At 45.0% G+C, this 21,289-nt stretch overlaps 1 protein-coding gene and 1 long non-coding RNA gene across 2 annotated transcripts in view; one reads left to right on the forward strand and one right to left on the reverse strand.

Annotated features, from left to right (window-relative positions):
• Nucleotides 1–21,289, forward strand: part of POGLUT3 (protein O-glucosyltransferase 3) — a 110,162-nt gene that overhangs the window by 28,626 nt on the left and 60,247 nt on the right. The window contains exons 2-3 of the mRNA XM_045018349.1: nt 12,829–12,986; nt 16,263–16,419. Of these exons, the coding sequence (XP_044874284.1) occupies nt 12,829–12,986; nt 16,263–16,419 (315 nt within the window). The remainder of the gene's footprint in view (nt 1–12,828; nt 12,987–16,262; nt 16,420–21,289) is intronic.
• Nucleotides 4,160–20,248, reverse strand: LOC123371126. The gene is made up of 3 exons (XR_006579718.1): nt 20,097–20,248; nt 16,323–16,365; nt 4,160–4,388 (listed from the first exon to the last, which is right to left on the reverse strand). It is a non-coding gene; the product is annotated as an uncharacterized LOC123371126 (long non-coding RNA).

Raw genomic sequence — 21,289 nt, forward strand, 5'->3', positions numbered from 1 at the left:
CGGGACCCAACTGAGAGTGCCAAATCAGGACCAATTGCTCAAACAGGGCAGTCACAGCCCTAGGCTGGGGTTTTTCCACCTCTAAGGCCAACCAAACCAGCCAGACAAAAAGGATTTTGGTCTCACCCCACTGGCTAACCACAAGTCACACAAGCAATTTCCTTAGACACTCCAGTCTCCCAGCATCACCACCAGTGCACTCGTCCTGGGGATGAATGGTTATGAAAACCAACACCCCAATAAAAGAAAAGGTTCCCTCGATCCCAAAGGACCAAGCCCCAGACCCAGGTCAATATACACATCAGATCTTACCCACAAATCACGCAGTTGCCAATCCTTTAGAATCTAAAATCTAAAGGTTTATTTACAAAGGGAAAAAGGTAGAGATGAGAGGTAGAATTGGTTAAATGGAATCAATTACATACAGTAATGGCAAAGTTCTTAGTTTAGGCTTGCAGCAGAGATGGAGTAAACTGCAGGTTCAAATTGAGTCTCTGGAACATCCCCCGGTGGGATGGGTCATTCAGTCCCTTGTGTAGAGCTTCAGTTTGTAGCAAAATCCTTCCAGAGGTCAGAAGCAGGATTGAAGACAAGATGGAGATGAAGCATCAGCCTTATATAGACTTTTCCAGGTGTAAGAATCTCTTTGTCTTCACTGTGGAAATTTACAGCAAAATGGAGCCTGGAGTCACATGGGCCAGTCCCTGCATACTTTGCTGAGTCACAAGGCGTGTCTGCCTTCTCTCCATGGGTCCATTGTGTAGCTGACGGTCCTTAATGGGCCATCAAACAGGCTAGGCAGAGCTAACACCAGCTTGTCTGGGAGGCTTCCCCCAGAAGCACAGCACAAACTTGAAATACAGACAGCATAGAGCCAACATTCATAACTTCAACTAAAAATGATACAGACATATAGACAGCATAATTATAATCAGCAACCCAGAACCTGGTCTTAGACACCTTATATGACCCCCTTTACTTAGGATTTGGAGCCACTACAGGACCTTGGTTGCAACCCATGTTCTATATGGTCCCCATTTATATCAATAACGTCACAACCCCTCATCCCCCTGCACCCTAATCCTCAGCCCCAGCCAGAGCCCTCATCCCCCCACACCCTAATCCTCTGCCCCAGCCCTGAGCGCCCCCACATCATGAACCCCTCATCCCCCCGCACCCTAATCCTCTGCCCCAGCCCTGAGCGCCCCCACATCATGAACCCCTCATCCACAGCCCTCACCCCACACTCCAAACCTCTTCCCTAGCCCTGAGCCCCCTCGCATCATGAACCCCTCATCCACAGCCCTCACCCCACAGCCCAACCCTCTTCCCTAGCCCTGAGCCCCCTCCTGCATCATGTACCCCTCGCCCTCAGCCCTCACCCCTGCACTCCCTCCTATCCCCAAACTCCGTCCCAAAGCCTGCACCCCCACCCCCTGCCGCAGCCTGGAGCCTGCATCGAGCACAGAGCCTGCATCCAGACCCCCTCCCCCACCCAAACTCCCTCCCAGAGCCTTAGGCAGTAAATCTAAGTGCGTGTTTTGTCCTTTGAGTGAGGTGCATTACTGAGTGTATATATTTATGAGAAGAGACAGGGCAGGGGCGGGGCCTCATGGAAGGGGTGGATTGGGGGTGGGGCCAGGGGCAGCAAGGGGGCGTGTCAGTGATGCGGCCCTCGGGCCAATGCACTAGTCCTCATGCGGCCCTCGGGGTCATTTGAGTTTGAGACCCCTGGTCTATAAGGTGCCACAGGACTCTTTGCTGCTTTTACAGATCCAGACTAATTCGGCTCCCCCTCTGATACTTGAACTGATCAGTTCTTTCTGGTCTGCCCCTCCTTCCCCCATGAAGTCTTCCTCTGTCTCTGGATACTCCAAGATGTATAGTTTGCCATTTTGTATTCAAGGATCATTTAGGGCCTGATCTTGCTCCTACTGAAATCAATGGGAGTTTTACTTTTGATTTAAGTAGAAGCAGAATTGGGTCCTCATTCACAAGTAAACAGCAGGTTGTTAGAGCATCTTTCAGGGTACGTCTACACTACGGGATTATTCCGAATTTACATAAACCGGTTTTGTAAAACAGATTGTATAAAGTCGATTGCACGCGACCACACAATGCACATTAATTCGGCGGTGTGCGTCCATGGTCCGAGGCTAGCGTCGATTTCTGGAGCGTTGCACTGTGGGTAGCTATCCCGAAGCTATCCCATAGTTCCTGCAGTGTCCCCCGCCCCTTGGAATTCTGGGTTGCGATCTCAGTGCCTGATGGGGCCAAAATCATTGTCGCGGGTGGTTCTGGGTACAGCCTCACCCCTCCCTCCGTGAAAGCAGCAGACAACCGTTTCGCGCCTTTTTTCCTGGGTGAACTGTGCAGACGCCATAGCACAGCACGCATGGACCCTGCTCAGCTCAATACCGCAATCGTGGACGTTTTAAACACCTCGCGCATTCTCTGCTGAACTAGGACCTGCAAAGCCAGGCGAGGAGGAGGCGGCTACGGCAGCGCGGCGATGAGAGTGATGAGGACACGGACACAGAATTCTCTCAAACCGCGAGCCCCTGCGCTTTGGAGATCCTGATGGTAATGGGGCAGGTTCTAGCCATTGAACGCCGATTTTGGGCCTGGGAAACAAGCACAGACCGGTGGGACCACATTGTGTTGCAGGTGTGGGACGATTCACAGTGGCTGCGAAACTTTCGCATGCGTAAGGGCACTTTCATGGAACTTTGTGACTTGCTTTCCCCTGCCCTGAAACGCCATAATACCAAGATGAGAGCAGCCCTCACAGTGGAGAAGCGAGTGGCAATAGCCCTCTGGAAGCTTGCAACGCCAGACAGCTACCGGTCAGTTGGGAATCAATTTGGAGTTGGAAAATCTACTGTGGGGGCTGCTGTGATGCAAGTAGCCAAAGCAATCATTAAGCTGCTGCTACGAAAGGTTGTGATTCTGGGAAACGTGCAGGCCATAGTGGATGGCTTTGCTGCACTGGGATTCCCTAACTGTGGTGGGGCGATAGATGGAACCCATATCCCTATCTTGGCACCGGAGTACCAGGGCACCCAGTACGTAAACCACAAGGGGTACTTTTCCATGGTGCTGCAAGCACTGGTGGATCACAAGGGACGTTTCACCAACATCCACGTGGGATGGCCAGGGAGGGTTCATGACGCTCGTGTCTTCAGAAGCACTACTCTGTTTAAATGGCTGCAGCAAGGGAATTACTTCCCAGAACAGAAAATAACAGTTGGGGATGTTGAAATGCCTGTAGTTATCCTGGGGGACCCAGCCTACCCCTTGATGCCATGGCTCATGAAGCCATACACAGGCAGCCTGGACAGTAGTCAGGAGCTGTTCAACTACAGGCTGAGCAAGTGCAGAATGGTGGTAGAATGTGCCTTTGGCCGTTTAAAGGCGCGCTGGCGGACATTACTGACTCGCTCAGACCTCAGCCAAACCAATGTCCCCATTGTTATTGCTGCTTGCTGTGTTCTCCACAATCTCTGTGAGAGTAAGGGGGAGACCTTTATGGTGGGGTGGGAGGCTGAGGCAAATCACCTGGCCGCTGATTACGCACAGCCAGACACCAGGGAGATTAGAAGAGCACACCAGGAAGCGGTGCGCATCAGAAAAGCTTTGAAAACGAGCTTCATCACTGGCCAGGGTAGGGTGTGACTGCTGTGTTTGTTTCCCCTTGATGAACCCCCACCCCCCTTGATTGACTCATTCCCTGTAAGCAACCCACCCTCCCCCTTCGATTACAGCTTGCTTATGGAAATAAAGTCACTATAGTTTAAAAATAATGTATTCTTTATTAATTCATTATGAAAAGAGGGAGAGAACTGAGAAGGTAGCCCGGGTGTGGTTTGAGAGGAGGATAGGAGGGATGGAAAAGCCCACTAAAAAAATTTCACAGTAATGACAGCCTTCTGGTTGGGCTGTCCACGGGGGTGGAGTGGGTGGGTGCACGGAGCCTCCCCCCACGCGTTCTTACATGTCTGGGTGAGGAGGATGTGGAACATGGTGAGGGTGGTTATACAGGGGCTGCAGCGGCACTCTGTGATCCTGCTGCCGTTCCTGAATCTCCACCAGATGCCGGAGCATGTCAGTTTGATCACGCAGCAGCCCCAGAGTTGCATCCCGCCACCGCTGATCTTCCTGCTGATCTTTCTGCCACCACCTCTCATCTCGGGTGTCCCTCCTGTCCTCACATTCACTGGCATCTTTCCTGTAATTTGATACCACCTCCTTCCACTCATTCAGATGAGCTCTTTCCTTGCGGGTTACTTCCATTATATCCGAGAACATGTCATCTCGCGTCTTCTTTTTCCTCCGCCTTATCTGAGCTAGCCTTTGGGATGGAGTAGGGAGGCTTGAAAAATTTGCAGCTGCATGAGGGAGGGAAAAAAGGGAGAGAAGTATTTTAAAAAGATACATTTTACAGAACAATGGTTATACTCTTTCACAGTGAACAGTACTATTCACCTTACATAGCACATGTGATTTCACTACAAGGTCGCATTTTGCATCTTAATATTGAGTGCCTGCGGCTCTGGTGTTACAGATCTCACAGACACAGGTCCGGGCATCAGAATTCAGCTTGCATGCGGCCATGGTAAGCCACTGTCTTTCGGCTTCTGCAGTGCTTTACCCCTCCCCCCAACGCATGGCTGGTACCATGAAAGCTGCTAATCACCCCCTTTCTCCCCCCCACCGCGTGGCTGTTAGCTGGGAAGATCCCTGTGAACCAAACGCGAAAAAGCTCATCGGTATTTCACTCCTCCCCTCCCCCCGCTTGGCTACGTGCAAGAAAGGATTTTTTTTTTAAGCTGCAGTCCACGAACCCAGTAGGAAAATGGCCATCTCTGTCCCCTTAATTAAATTCCTGATTTTCAACCAGGTTACCCTGAATGATATCACTCTGCTGAGGATAACACAGCGAGATAAAGAACGGATGTTTCTTGAATGCCAGCAATCACTGGGACCATACACAGCTATGCTTTGCCATGCAATGATACCTGATTACTTGCTACCTGCATGGCGTGGTAAAATGTCCTACCATGGTGGACGGAACAAGGCTGCCTTGCCCAGAAACCTTCTGCTAAGGCTTTTGGAGTACCTCCAGGAGCGCTTCATGGAGATGTCCCTGGAGGATTTCCGCTAAATCCCCAGACTTGTTAACAAACTTTTCTAATTAACTATACTGTCAGCGAATGCATCCCAAGTCCTCAGGGCAAATCAATCATTAAAAAACGCTTGCTTAAAAAACGTTTGATATTTACAAAGGTACACTCACCAGAAGTCCCCTCCATGGCTTCATTGTCTGGGATAGTGGCTTGGGAGGGCTGGGAGGGTAATTCCGTCTGGGTCAGAAAAAGCTCCTGGCCATTGGGGCTAACGGAGTGCTGTGTGCTCTCTGCAAGGTCATCGTCCTCTTCCTCCTCCTCATCTTCCCCGTCTGCATAATCCTCAGCCATGGCAGAGATTACAACCCCCACCTCGGAATCCACGGACAGGGGTGGGGTAGTTGTGGCGCAGCTCCATAAAATTGCATGCAGCTCAGCGTAGAAGCGGCATGTTTTTGGCCCTGCACTGGACCTTCCGTTTGCTTCTTTGGTTTTCTGGTAGGCTTGTCTGAGCTCCTTAACTTTCACTCTGCACTGCACTGAGTCCCTGCTATGGCCTTTTTCCATCATAGGGGGGGAGGGATGGCTCAGTTGTTTGAGCATTGGCCTGCTAAACCCAGGGTTGTGAGTTCAATCCTTGAGGGGGCCACTTAGGGATCTGGGGCAAAAATTGGTCCTGCTAGTGAAGGCAGGGGGCTGGACTTGATGACCTTTTAAGGTCCCTTCCAGTTCTAGGAGATTGGTATATCTCCAATTATTACCTTTACCTTTAGCCTTGGAAATTCTTTCAAATACTTTTTCATTTCGTCTTTTGGAATGCAGTTCTGTTAGCACTGAATCCTCTCCCCATATAACAATCAGATCCAGTACCTCCCGTGCAGTCCATGCTGGAGCTCTTTTTCGATTCTCAGGAGATTGCATTGTTACCTGTGCAGATGAGCTGTGCGTGGTCACCTGTGCTGATGAGCTCTCCACGCTGGGCAAGCAGGAAATGAATTTCAAAAGTTCGCGGGGCTTTTCCTGTGTACCTGGCCAGTGCATCCGAGTTCAGATTGCTGTCCAGAGCGGTCACAGTGGTGCACTGTGGGATACCGCCCGGAGGCCAATACCGTCGATTTGCGGCCACACTAACCCTAATCCGATATGGTAATACCAATATTAGCGCTACTCCTCTCGTTGGGGAGGAGTACAGAAACCGGTTTAAAGAGCCCTTTATATCGATATAAAGGGCCTCGTAGTGTGGACGGGTGCGGCGTTAAATCGGTTTAACGCTGCTAAAATCGGTTTAAAAGCCTAGTGTAGACCAGGCCTCAGAGGCTCTAGCTCAGCAACCCAGTCTCTGCTACCTTACTAGTTCCTTCCCTCCCCCTTCCACAGTATGAGGATGGTAGAAAAGATATTTTTCCTCTTTCTCTAGCAGTAGAAGCTCCCAGGTGTCACAACAGGAAGTGCCATGTTGAGACTGTTGCTTTCTCTGCAATTATGTTAATGATAGTAGGCTCCGTATCAAAGCACAAACAAAAACGCTCAGGTAACTTCCTCCCCATCTCCAGGCCTACATAAGAAGAATTAGAACATGTTTATGCAAATATGGAAGAAGTGTGTATTAAAAAAAATGATGAAATTGTTCACGGATTGAGCAATATATAGTTGAGATATTGTTTGAGATAAAGATGGGAAAAAGTTAGAAAAGAGGGGTCATTCAGGATTGTATCTGCTATAGTTTGTTGAACAGCCAACACAGTCAGCCTTCTGGGTGAAGTCCTTGGAAATAATTAGGGTCCTACCAAATTCACAGCCATGAAAAACGCATCACAGACCATGAAATCTGGTCTTCTGTGTACTTCACCCTGTACTATACAGATTTCACAGGGGAGACCAGTGTTATTCAAACTGGGGATCCTGACCCAAAAAGGGGTCATGGGGGGGGGGAAAGGGGCTGCAAGGTTACTGTGGGGGCAGGTGTTGTGATATTGCCGCCCTTATTTCTGCGCTGCCTTCAGAGCTGTGTGGCTGGAAAGTGGCAGCTGAAGGCAGCACCGCCAGCAGCAGCACAGAAGTAAGAGTGGCAGTGGGTGGCTGGAGAGTGGTGACTGCTGGCCAAGGGCCCAGCTCTGAGGGCAGCAGCACAGAAGAAAGGGTAGAAATACCATACCATGCCATCCTTACTTCTGCGCTGCTGCTGCTGGCGGCACTACCTTCAGACCTGGGCTCCCGGCTCCCGGCCAGCAGCTGCTGCTCTTCGGCCACCCAGCTCTGAAGGCAGCGCTGTCAGCAGCAGCAGCAGCACAGAAGTAAGGATGGCAATACTATGACCCCTCTACAATAACCTTGTGACCCCCCCCACTACTACCTTTTGGGTCATGACCTCTACAGTTATAACATCATGAAATTTCAGATTTAAATATCTGAGATCATGAAATTTATTATTTTTTAAATCTCATGACTGTGAAACTAAGCAAAATGGACCGTGAATTTGGTAGGGCCCTAGAAATAATCTTTTATCCTCCAAGTTTTTGGAGGTAGTTTTGCCAGTCACACTGTTGTCTCCTCCCAAGATGCTCAAATAGGTGCCATGAAAGAACTGGAGTGGAGGAGATGGAAGAGGCCAGTTAGGGTTTAGATGGTGTTACAGAGCACTGTCTCAATATTTAATTTGTTTTCCGATTTATTCAGCAGTGTTGCAATCCAAATATTAATAGCAGTGACTCAAAGGCACGTTTCATGGTCTATATTTGGAGTCAGATTACAACACAAGATTGTTAATTACTTTATATTCTCGAGAACTGCTTTCCTTGTACTTTAATATTGTTGTTCAGCATGGATTAGGGGGACCATGTAGACATGATTGGGCAAATGTATAGTGGGGGTAAGATAGTGTTGATGGGAGCTCCTCCAAAGAGAGTGGATCAATATTTAGATGGTATATAATTAGATAATGATATTTTATACATATCATCTTTTATTATATATATATATAGTATGGCATAAGGGCTGGGGAGTGTTTTGCATGAGTTTGGAAGAACTGTATTATTCATAAGTGTCAAATCCCCCACAAGTAATAGATGCAGATCATCCAAAACAAATACCAGTAAAAACTTTACACTGCTTTAGTGTTAATGGTATAGTGCATGAATTTTAAAAAAATATTTGCAGTGTTGTATAGTTGGAATGAAATACCAACATATAATAAGGCTGGTTGGATTGTTTTGTTTTGACACCTTCTTGACCTAGCAAATTTTAAAAGTAGATTTAAAAAAACTGCCCAAAACTTCCAAAAGTTTTGAGGTATATACATAATCTAAGGTTTGTAAGAGTGAACAAATCACCTTCCAGTGCCTGGGAGCCCACAGATTCCATGAAGAATTGTCCCTCCAAAAAAAATTTTTGATTTTGGAAGCTTGTTGTAGGGAATTCAGGTGTTTTTCATCAAGCTTTCAGAACACTTTTTGCTTTTTACCACTAGATGGCAATAAATTGAATATGATTTTCATCTGCCTTTCTTGAACTGTTTTCCTCTTTAAAAATAAGTCCAAAAATTAAACTGGTTTGATATAATATATATGTAACTTCTGATCTGTCATATCATTACATCTTACACAAATCAGACTAATAATTTATACTTATTTTTTTCGAAGAGACGAAACTTATAGATGTTCTCATCTTTCAGAACTCCAACAAAGCAGGTCTATGCTTGTTTCTGAGGCAGTTTGTGCTCCTTGTGACTGCAGACTCTCCCCAGATGCTGCATTTATAGTTCTGTCTGTATTTTTACTCTCTTAGATATATTAAATCCCTTGTGTTAAGGCTGTAATGGAGGTGGCTCATGGGAACATCTTGTTCAAATTCTTCCAGCAGTTTGACATGGGAGCAGGGGTGATTTTTCCTGCTTCTGATGGAATTCACCATCTCCCTCAATACTTCTTAATCATCCAGGTTTCCTGAAGAGTAGAGTTTTTGCCTTTGCATCAGATAGCACCAAATATCCAGTTTTTGGGGTTTGTTTTTTTTTAACCCTCCCCAAAGGAAATCTACTTAGAAAGGACTACCCTGATCCTGCCTTCCTTCAAATGACATCAGCTGAACAATGCAGTACTCAGTACTGTTTTCTGTAAGAAGTGTGTGTGTTCCCAGCAAGTGCATTTAATGCAGTGGCTCTCAAACTTTTTTACTGGTGACCCCTTTCACATAGCAAGCTTCTGAGTTCAATGCCCCCTTATAAATTAAAAACACTTTTTATATATTTAACACCATTATAAATGCTGGAGGCAAAGTGGGGTTTGGGGTGGAGGTTGACAGCTCATGACCCCCCATGTAATAACCTTGCGACCCCCTGAGAGGTTCGACCCCCAGTTTGAGAACCCTTGATTTAATGTAAGCTTGTTTGCCAGCAGTGGTGTCTCCAACAGAGACAGAAAGTGATCATATGTAAATCAATAAGTGAATAGATTCTTCAGCCTGTAAGCCTCCTCTCAGAGCACAGGCACCCCTGATTTACCGTGGGATTTACCACAGGGAAGATTTTTTGAGAGCCATTGTTAAATACTGGCATTCGGTCACAGGGCTGCACACAAAGGCTTTCTCTCCATCTGAAATACCACATGGGTGTGGCACTTCTTGCTTTCAAATTACATTACAGTAGTTTTGCAATCCAGGCACACAGTAACAGGGTTGGCCACATGCTGAGCATCCCAGCATAGCCAGGGTTGGCTGTGCAGCACCCTGCCTTTGTTTACCCTCTTCAGAAGCATTTAAGAACTGTGCTGGAGGCTTTCTCATGGCCAGCAGTACTCCTCCTTGGGATCTGGATGTATTAACATAAACAATTCAAACCATCCTCAAAGTCCCAAAATATAGTCCATCAATATACCACCTATTCTACTCTGCTAGTCTCAGGGCTCTTCTCCAGTCCCAGCCTGCTTTTCACTCCAGCAGCTCTTTCAGCCCCTTCTAGCTGGAGTCCTTCCCTGCTCTTCCCAGCACATACTCCCCAGTCTTCCTACCTGGAATCCTTTCATCTCCAGGAAAGGGCCCAATAACCTCCCAATGCTGTCTATGCTCCATCTTTGAGAGGTCAGCCATCATAGATTCATAGATTCTAGGACTGGAAGGGACCTCGAGAGGTCATCGAGTCCAGTCCCCTGCCCTCATGGCAGGACCAAATACTGTCTAGACTATCCCTGATAGACATTTATCTAACCTACTCTTAAATATCTCCAGAGATGGAGATTCCACAACCTCCCTAGGCAATTTATTCAAGTGTTTAACCACCCTGACGGTTAGGAACTTTTTCCTAATGTCCAACCTAAACCTCTCTTGCTGCAGTTTAAGCCCATTGCTTCTTGTTCTAACCTTAGAGGCTAAGATGAACAAGTTTTCTCCCTCCTCATGATACCCTTTTAGATACCTGAAAACTGCTATCATGTCCCCTCTGTTTTCTCTTTTCCAAATTAAACAAACCCAATTCTTTCAGCCTCCCTTCATAGGTCATGTTCTCTAGACCTTTAATCATTCTTATTGCTCTTCCCTGAACCCTCTCCAATTTCTCCACATCTTTCTTGAAATGCGGTGCCCAGAACCGGACACAATACTCCAGTTGAGGCCTAACCAGCGCAGAGTAGAGCAGAGAATGACTTCTTGTGTCTTGCTCACAACACACCTGTTAATGCATCCCAGGATCATGTTTGCTTTTTTTGCAACAGCATCACGCTGTTGACTCATATTTAGCTTGTGGTCCACTATAAGCCCTAGATCCCTTTCTGCCATACTCCTTCCTAGACAGTCTCTTCCTATTCTGTAAAAGCAGCAAAGAGTTTTGTGGCACCTTCTAGACTAACAAAATGTATTGGAGCAGGCAGGGATAGCTCAGTGGTTTGAGTATTGGCCTGCTAAACCCACGGTTGTGAGTTCAATCCTTGAGAGGGCATGTAGGGATCTGGGGCAAAAATCGGTCTGGGGATTGGTCCTGCTTTGAGCAGGGGGTTGGACTAGATGACCTCCTGAGGGTCCCTTTGATTCTATGAGCTTTCATGGGTGAATACCCACTTCGTCAGAGGCATGTCAGACTAACACAGCTACCCCTCTGATATTTCTTCCCATTCTGTATGTGTGAAACTGATTGTTCCTTCCTAAGTGGAGCACTTTGCATTTGTCTTTATTAAACTTCATTCTGTTTACCTCAGACCATTTCTCCAATTTGTCCAGATCATTTTGAATTATGACCCTATTGTCCAAAGCAGTTGCAATCCCTCCCAGTTTGGTATCATCTGCAAACTTAATAAGCGTACTTTCTACGCCAATATCTAAGTCGTTAATGAAGATATTGAACAGAGCCAGTTCCAAAACAGACCCCTGCGGAACCCCACTTGTTATATCTTTCCAGTAGGATTGGGAACCATTAATAACTACTCTCTGAGTACGGTTATCAAGCCAGTTATGCATCCACCTTATAGTAGCCCCATCTAACTATTTGCCTAGTTTATCGATAAGAATATCATGCAAGACCGTATCAAATGCCTTACTAAAGTCTAGGTATACCACATCCACCGCTTCTCCGTTATCCAGTAGAGACCCCTCTACTCTTCCAGCCCTCAGCCTTCTTCAGCTCTTTGGCTTTGGTTTCCAGGCCCAAACCCTTCTCCCTGTCAGAGTCTCCCACAGCATCCTCCTGCTCACTACAACTCTTCTCTGTATCTTCTTGCTGCTCTCATAGATGACCCCTGTCCTCCGTTATGCCCGTCAGAGCTGTTGACATTGTACAGGTGGGCTGGATCAGTTCCTTTTGTAAGGGCCCAGTCCACCCTGCAACATGCATCATTCAGGGTTTTTTTCTGCATCTGCAAACTATTCTTTTAGGTCCCAGTAAATACTCTATTCATAAGACCAGTTATTTTGAATAAAAATAACAATTGCTGTTCAGCTTCTCTTTGGTACCTTGTCCAAGCCACATTTGTGTAGTTAATCCATGCCTAAATCTGCTTTGGAGAAATCTATAAGTTGTAGGTTGGTTATACAGAATGTTAAATACGGGCAAGCCACGAGGTAGTAATGAAAGTTAAGAGTAATAATCTTGTTTAACTGACAGTGCAAAACTATACAATCTGCATTTTATTGTGATTGTAGTACACACTGAAAGCTCCAGACAGGGACTGCACACTGCTGAGTGCTTTACAAAATACAGTCTTTGCTGCAAATAGTTTACTATTAGGACAAGAACAATTTTACTGTCTCTCCACTCCCCCCCTCCCTCTCCGAAATATGAGGATGAAAAATTTCAAAAATGGTTTAATTACAATATATATTATTTAGGTTACTGATGTGACAGACCCTCAATTTAAGTTTTAATGAGTTGTAAGTTGTATATGTTTATGCATTATGGCCTCGGTTCTGCAAAGCAGAACGCTAACTTAAGCATATGGGTAGTTTCCTGAAGTCACAGTTAGGCTTGTGCTTAAATACCTTGCTGAACTGGGCTTTCAGCTCTCACTGAAGGTCAAAGGGAATCTTTCCATTGACTTCAATGGATCATGTCCTAATCCTTATTTGGTTTTGCTTTTACACATTTTTTTAAGTAATTTGATTTGTAGAAATCAAGCATAAGGGTTTCTATGAGGGAAAGGAGAGTTGCCAGTGGTGAACAGCAATAGAAGGTAAATTTCTAAATCAGTTGAAAAAGTTGACTGGCATTTTGTTTTCTTTTTAGCAAACTTCAGAAGAAAAAACGAGATGTAACTGGACTACAGGGAGTGACAGGAGAATGGTTTGAAGAAATACAGAGAAAAAAATTTCAGAATGAAATTGATGTCAACAGAATGTTAAAACGACCACTAGCACATTGGCTAAGAAAGACATCAAGAAATGGTGAGTCATAGCGAATTTTTCAAGTCCCTTTCTTAAGTGATGCTCACCAAAACCATAGACTAGACTATCAGGGTTGGAAGGGACCTCAGGAGGTCATCTAGTCCAACCCCCTGCTCAAAGCAGGACCAATCCCCAGGCACATTTTTGCCCCAGATCCCTAAATGGCCCCCTTGAGGATTGAACTCACAACCCTGGGTTTAGCAGGCCAATGCTCAAACCACTGAGCTATCCCTCACCCCGCTCACAGCTTAGTGAGAGAGAAGTTTCTGAAATTGTGTTGACCCCTTCTCACATCAGAGCTTTGCAAAATAAGATTTTAAAAGGGAAATGTGTTCCTTTGAAGTAACTGTGTTAAAAGCACAACCGTGCCACAGATTATGAAGCTCTTGGTATTTCTTATGCTAGAGTTGTAATAGTTGGAAAGATTATAAGCAAATAGATACAGTAGGCATTATCTGATGAAAGAGAATGAGTGTTAGCTTTATATAGACTGCATTAGTTCCACAGAAATAAAAATCAAAGGTAAATATAATGATCACAGTCAAGCCTAGTTTTTTTTAAAGGAGATGAGGGAAATGGAAATAACTTTAGATAAATGAGGCTTCAGAGAAGCAGAGCAGATGTCAGGGGACAAATTTGGATAATCAAGATTTGGATGAAAGAGGTTTGAATGTATTTGAACAGAAGCTTGACTGATTACACAGGGCTAAAATGTGTGCAAGTGTCAGATTATCAAGGTGGGAGATTGACCCTGTCTGGTTGCCACTGTGATAGAACTCTGGGCAGTCGTCTTCCATGCATGCTGTTGCCCATCAGATCCCAACATGGTCCATGTCCCTATCAAATTTCCCATTCTGTAGTGCAGTGGATCTCAACCTGGAGTCCGGGGTCCGCTGTAGGGCTGCAAGCAGGTTCAGGGGGGCCGCCAAGGAGGGCCAGTGTTAGACTTGCTGGGGCAAAGGGCAGAAAGCCGAAGCCCCATCGTATACGACTGAAGCCTGAGCAAAGTAGCTTCACCAGGGCCCCTGTGGTGTGGGGCCCCAGGCAATTGCCCTGCTTGCTATCCCCAACACCAGCCTTGGCATTTATGTGCAGAAAATCAGTTATTGTGGCACAGGTGGGCCGTGGAGTTTTTATAGCAGGGGGGTCAGAAAGAAAAAGGTTGAGAACCTCTGGTGTAGTGTCTCCCCCATCCTCCCTCCATGTGGCTCTTATGAATAGATCTTTTCTCCATTCACATTTCTATCTGGTATAATTTTTTCATCTGCCACCTTTTGCCACAGACATACATCACCATCCTCTGCCTCTCAATAGCTGGAGGCAGCATCATAGGAAGCAGAACTACATTTCCATAGAAGGGCTGTATACCAAAAATGTCACCTAAAGGCCACAATGAGGTTCACGTGACTCTTTTGATGTCATGCTTACTATCACCAAAACGTTAGGTTCCAAAAGGAGTAAAGCTTTTCTAACATGTAGTCTGCCTGTCAGTGAGGTACAAGTGATATGTTACAGCCAAAAATGAAACCCTAAGTTCCCTTTAAGCTGCGTGGCTGGGCTCTGGGGACTCAGGGCTGCGGCGGGAAGAGATGCCTCTCCCCCAGTAAGTACCTGCTGCATCAGGGAGAGGTGCCCCTCCCCTGGCCCAGGCCCGCTGGAGCTGCCAGGGAGAGGCACCTTTTGCCGCAGCAGCTCGGGGCTGGGGGGAGAGAAGGTTGTGGGGAGTCCTCCCTCTCCCCACCGCAGCCACAGGGCAGCCTGTACCCCAAACTCCTCATCCTTGGCCCCGCCCCAGAACCCGCACCTCCCCCACACCACCCTCTGTCCCAGCCCTGAGCCTCATCTCGCACCCAAACCTCTCATTCCCGGCCCCACCCCAGAGCCTTCACCCCTAGCTGAAGCTCTCACCCCCTGCAACCAACCCTCTGTCTCAGTCCTGAGCCCTCTCCCACACCCCGAACCGCTCATCCCCACCCCAGAGCCTGCACCCCCAGCCAGAGCCCTCATCCCCCCCCACATCCCAACCCTCTGCCCCAGCCCTGTCACACATCACCTCCATGTTGGTGCACATAACAAAATTCATTCTGCACATGGATGTAAAAAAATTAGAGGGAACACTGCCTATGACATGCACCTTTCATTCAATTGAGAGACTAGCCCCAGAATATTGCCCTTGCCTCTCACAGTTTGTATTAGCTATTTCTGTTCAGTTGTGTATCCATTTCTAGAATGCATTTCCCCTCGACACCCTCCAACACACACATTTGTGCTGCTGTTTTCACTCTCACATCTGGTGATCTAAAATGGCGGGGGGAGGTGGGGAAATCTTCAATTTTTCAATAATGCCCTGTTATCTGAATGTTGCTTTGCTTCGCTGGTCCCACTGGGGCACCTCTTAGCAGCAGAGACTGCAGTTTCTCTGCTTACTCTGTGAACCAAGCTGTCGTTCATACCCGCTTTCAACTGCTTTTGCCAAGAGGACAGGGTTCATGTTCCCTGTGGAAACAAGGCCATATTCTTCCAAAATAAATAAACTATGATGCCCTTTTATGATTCTGCAAAGAAAATAAGCTGAGAAAATATACATAAAATAAAACACTTTAAACATTAACTGTAGCATTCAACCACCAAGAATGGTCTGGCGAATCCATCATAAACTTAGGTATAACAAGTTTTTTATAATATTCTGGTATCTAATATAAATTACTCATGTAATTAATGATTCTGTCTGTCTGGTGTTTATACACATTTGAGAAGTCAACCCATTATGGATCTTTGGTCAAAATTTTCAAAAATGACTAACAATTTCAGGTGCCTTAACAGGGGCCTGACTTTCACAGGGTGGGTGTTCAGCCGTGTCTGACAGTCAGGCTAATTTATTTATCTCATGTTGGGCACCCAAAATCATTGCTCCCTTTTGAAAATGTGGAGCTGTGTATCTTTTTTTCCCCATTCTCCAGTTAGACACCAAAAGCAAATGTCACTTTGCTCGGTCAAAAGAAATCAGTGATAGTCTGAAATTTCAGACTAACTTTATACAGAAGAAAATATATTTGTCTGGGGAAAACAACTTACAAACTTGCTGTGTCGATAAAGATTCACAAAAGGGAACAAATCCCCTTTTGCTTCTTTGCAGGTCATCTTTAATTACAGCTTACTGCCTGCCTTTATTCAGGCATGCAAAGATGTAGCTTATTTTTGTATGATTTAAAAAAAATAGATTTAACAACAACTGGAAATGAATCAAATATTTGCAACATTTTAATTTTTTTTTAGATCCTAAAGAGTTTAAAATGTCATCACCCCAAAATCCACAAGCACAAAAGAATGTCTCACCTTCCATTCTGGGATTCAGAACTCCTTTCGCTTCACTCTTCTCCTTCAAAAAATCAAGGAAGCACAGTTTAAAGCACCAGACTCAGCTGCAACCACGGTGAGCTATACACAACCGTGTTCTACTGCTTAATGGTAGTTAGAAAAAGAAAAAGAATTGTTTCATGCCTCGCTTGTAAAACTTTGTGTACAGCTCCATTTAAATTAGATGATTCTCCAGCCTACTGCTTTCCACATGTCCCTGTAGGAGCATGATTTTATTTGGTTATGTAACGCAAAGTTATCAGTTAAATGTCAGAAAGAATAAAGACTAAGTAGAAAGTAAGGGCCAAATTCCCATCCTTAGATGAAATTTCATTTGCTCAGGCTTTGCACGAAAGCTGCATGGTTGTTACAGTCTCTGGGCTATAGCACCGGCTCTCACCCATTATGCCCCTTCTTCATGGGGCTTGGATAATAGATTCAAGTAGTTTGTAGACACATTGGCAACACCTCACTGTCAAACCCCTCTTTGTGATGCAATGTTGTTGTTTGTTATTTATATTGAGGTAGTGCTTGGGGTCACCAATCATGGATTAGGGGCCCATGGTAGAAGGTCCTTTTCAAACACATAACAAAAAGGTGGACCCTGCTCTGAAGAGCGTACGGACCTATTATAAGACAAACTTAGATTGTAAGCTCTTTGGGGCAAGGACTGTCTTTTTTGTTCTGTGTTTGTACAGAGCCTAACAATGTGGGGTCCTGACCGGGGATCCTAGGTGCTATAATAATACAAATAATAAATAACACGAGACAACAGATAGAGGCAACAGCAGACTGGGGGAGGGGGAAGAAAGCACAACGTAGTAATGAGACAATACTGATCAGTATGATAAGTAGTTGTTTTCACACACCAGCTACCTAACAGTTGGTGAGGTTTTTGTATCACAGCAGAGGAGAGTTTTAAGGTGGGGTTTGAAGAGGGACAGTGAGGTAGCCTTGCAGATGTTTCCAGAGAGCTCCTCCCTAGCAGAGCAGCAAGGTGACCATAATTGAAAATTAGTGGCCCCCTGTGAGTGCTGGGAAGCAGATACTAGCCGTGGCACAGCACAGTCCAGCTATTCCCTCTCCTTCTTCGCCCTTGTCATAACCCCTACACTGGGGACTGGGAGCAGGACCAGTGTAGAGCTCTCTCACCATCTCTGTGCAAACTACAGTGGCCCTCTGTATAAGGAGTATTCAGGGGGCCATTCCCACAGCATAAAGGGGCATTTGTGTAACTGAGAAAGAGAATAGGGTTTCAGGAGGGATATATATATTGGTGTGAAATCAATCTTGTGGGATGAGATCAAATGAAAGCAAAGCCTAGGGGGCTTCAGACTCTTCAATTTGGCAGCCTTTACCAGTATGAAAATGACTTTTTTTGAAAAAGCAATAGAAGATGCATATAATGGTATGTACTCACTGCTTCGGTTTTCCTGATTCTATATTTATCCTGATTTTTCAACAGAAAATGTATAAAATAGATCTTGGGTTCAGATGATCTTGACCAGTGGTGGGCATGTCAGGGTAATCCGTTGGCGGCCTGTGAGACAGTTTGTTTACATTGACTGTCCACTGGCCCAGCCGCCCGCAGCTCCCAGTGGCCGCAGTTCACTGTTCCCAGCCAATGGGAGCTGCAGGAAGCAGCGGCCAGCATGTCCCTGCAGCCCATGCTGCTTCCCACAGCTCCCATTGGCCGGGAACAGTGAACAGCGGCCACTGAGAGCTGCAGGAGGCCTAGCCTGCAGACGGTCAATGTAAACAAACTGTCTCGTGGCCTGCCAGCGGATTTCCCTGATGGACCACGTGAGGCCTGCAGGTTGCCCACCGCTGATCTTGACTCATTACAAGGCAGAATTTGAAAAATAAACAGCAAGGCTATTCTGATGTGGAGCTGAGCCAATTACTGAATATCCTAGTCACGTCTCCCTATTGAAAACTTCTCCGCCCTTTCTAGGTGTTGTCTTGGCATGTGACTTGTTTTATGTGTAGACAAAGCAATACAAATACTTTGCCTGTCACCAGGTAAAGTTATTTGGAGAGTAAGTGATGTACAATAGGCAGCAGCGCTGTAAGTCATGTAAGTAAGTTGACTGGCGGAAGCCTGCTAATACGTAGCTGTTTACAACTGTTTAGATGGTACTTTGTCCCTTTTGTGCAAAAAAAAAAAAAAAAAAAAGTCTCACCTGATGTGGGGTGTTTTTGTTGTGGGGAAAATATTATGGAAAGCTGCAAAAAGAAGTCTATTTACGTGGAGCTATTTAAGAGGCTAATAAAAGGGTTGTAACACCAAAGTTGGCAGTAAGTAAAACCAGTGATTATTTTCCATTCCAGGCATTTGATGTTGTAAGTTATTCTTATCTTCTTCTTATAGATTATTTAAATAGCGTTTCTTTTTAAATGTAACACTTAAGTTTTACATAACTAAGTGTTTTCAACATGCTTGCATAATTTGATGGTTGTTTACTGGGTACTGTGTAATGCTTATACGAACACTAAAAGTAGACTGCGATCTGAGAGAGAACCCAGGCATGGGCCATTGTAGATTAGAGCCTGACTGAAACTATCAATTTGCTGCAGAATCTATCTTATTGTGTATTATTATTAAATGCAATCACTCTTAGTGTTGCACTCTGTAATCATCTGTCTAGCTACAGGTACCTAGTTTCATGTTTGGGGTGTGTGTGTTGGGGGGGGTTGGGGTTTATTTCTGGTTTCTATAGTAATGAATTTAAGAAATACCTGCACGTAGGAAAACAAACCTTTAATTTCAAAATGCTGATAAACTGGATGGAGTTCAGAGTAGAGCAATGAGGATGATTAGGGGGCTGGAGGGATTGATATAGGACACAAGATTATTGTAATCTTGTTTGTATAATTTGACTAGGAGACAACTAAGGAGGAACACCAACATCTATTACTTAAAGAGTGCTAAGAACAAGGATGGGGGAGAATTATTTAGGATGGTGCAAGGAGGTGTAACCAGGAGTAATGAGATTAAATTAGGAAAGTGAAAATTTGGCCAGAAAACCCCCCCAAAACATTTCTGATAGCTAGATCTACTGGAAAGGGAATAATGGATGTCCCACTACTTGGAATAATTAAAACTGGGCTAGGGACAGCACTTGCAAGTGTGCTGTACAGAACAATTCTCCACGTGCAAAGTTGAAGCAGCCAATAGAATTTTTTCCATTTCTAATGGAATAAGACTTGAGATTGTTTACAAAACAGAACACCAAACTCACTGCATTTGGTTTGAAAGAAATCATTGTAAAGATTCTAAAATACCACAAGCTCAACTCTAGGTTGTGTTAAGTGTTAATGCATATTCTGCATCATTTTAGCTTAAAACAAAAGTTAAATGTGGCTTTGAGATCTGATTCTGAAACCCTTACACACACTGAGTAGTAATCCCATTGACTTCAATGGGAATATTCACATGATTAACTGCTATCAAGCAAAGTTAAGGAGTGGAGCAGGCTCACAGAGTCTTATTCTGCAAAGCCCATGGAAATCAAAGGGAATCTTTCCATAGGCTTCAGCTGGTTTTGGATGATGCCCTATATGAGGAAGGGATCCTGATTTTAACATTCCCAATTGCAAAAACACAAATACTAACCCTTGCAATTGTTCTTCCCTGCCTGCAAGCACATTACAACCAAATGACAAAGCACAGTGGGAAGAAAGACTCGAATACACAGAACATGCCAACAAGCCAGTTTATACTTGCTGCTGAAGCACAATAAAATAATTTACCTCAGTCCAGTGAAAGCCTTAAGAACCAAAAGGAAATAATGACTGTAAAAAAATCCTTTCATAGACAGGATTGATCACAAAAAATGAGAAGAATAAGCAAAACAAAGCCCTCTGGGAGGAGAGCTGAACAGTTAAGAGCAACCATAACAAGGCAAAATTCTTTTCAGTACCCTTTTGGCAGGGGGATAGGCATGTTAATTTTTAAACAAAGGTCTGCAAGTGGGAGAAGGAACCATATCTTACTGCGATGGGGTTAATTTCCTCATTTGAATTAAGAACATTTTTTTTTCACGTGTATGGGTACAAATTCATCTGGCTTTACTCGCCTGAGTATCCCCATTTAAATCAGCTGCACTTCTCTTTTCCTTTGGTTGGCTGGTTGGTTGGTTAGAAGTATACACTCATTCCATTAAAAGGAGTGCCCATCCTTTGCTTTTGGCACCCCTGGACACATTTAAAAAACCACAATTCTAAAAATACATTATTTCATATACAACCCTCTCTTAGCCAGTAATTAACGTTAATGCAGCAGCTGAAAAATGGCTGAAGATCCTTACAAGGACTCCCACCAGAGTCCTGGCAATCCCTCACAACCTGGGAAAATAGTTAGGCCTTGCAGTGTGCAGTGAAAGTTGAAAAATTAGGATTATTTTGGACGGGTGGGAGCAAATTCCCCAGGGCCTTAGAGAACCGTCTGCCAGCTCCCCCTCTTTCTTATACAAGTGGGGTGCCCCTGTGATCTCCACTGTGGCAATTTGGGACAGGAAGAGAGACAGTCTTTCACATAAGTAGGTGTCGGGCCATTTTGAGCGTTATAGGTCCTATAACCAAAACCTTCGATTCTCCCCAGTACTTAATACATTCTTGTCATTTGGAAAATTACCTAAGATTGCAAAATAACCATTTATGTTAGAATGACAGATGCAGAGTTACCTTGCTGATATTCCAGCAGCGTAAATGCCATTAATCTGAGGTCTCTTCTTGGCTGTTCACTTGGAACATTAACACGTTGCAGATTCAAGCACCCTGATGGGTGAAAAAAATATATCACAAGATGCATTTGAGAAACAACATGACAATCTCTGTGGACTCTTCGTAAAAAGTATTTTTGGAAGCTTCTTGCTGGGTATTAAAAGGACGCAAGCTGGCTGTTTACTCCCTTGTAAAATGTTATTGCGTTCATCTTCAAAGCA

This window comes from Mauremys mutica, chromosome 1 (genome assembly GCF_020497125.1).
Source record: "Mauremys mutica isolate MM-2020 ecotype Southern chromosome 1, ASM2049712v1, whole genome shotgun sequence".
In the NCBI taxonomy this organism is placed as follows: domain Eukaryota; kingdom Metazoa; phylum Chordata; order Testudines; family Geoemydidae; genus Mauremys; species Mauremys mutica.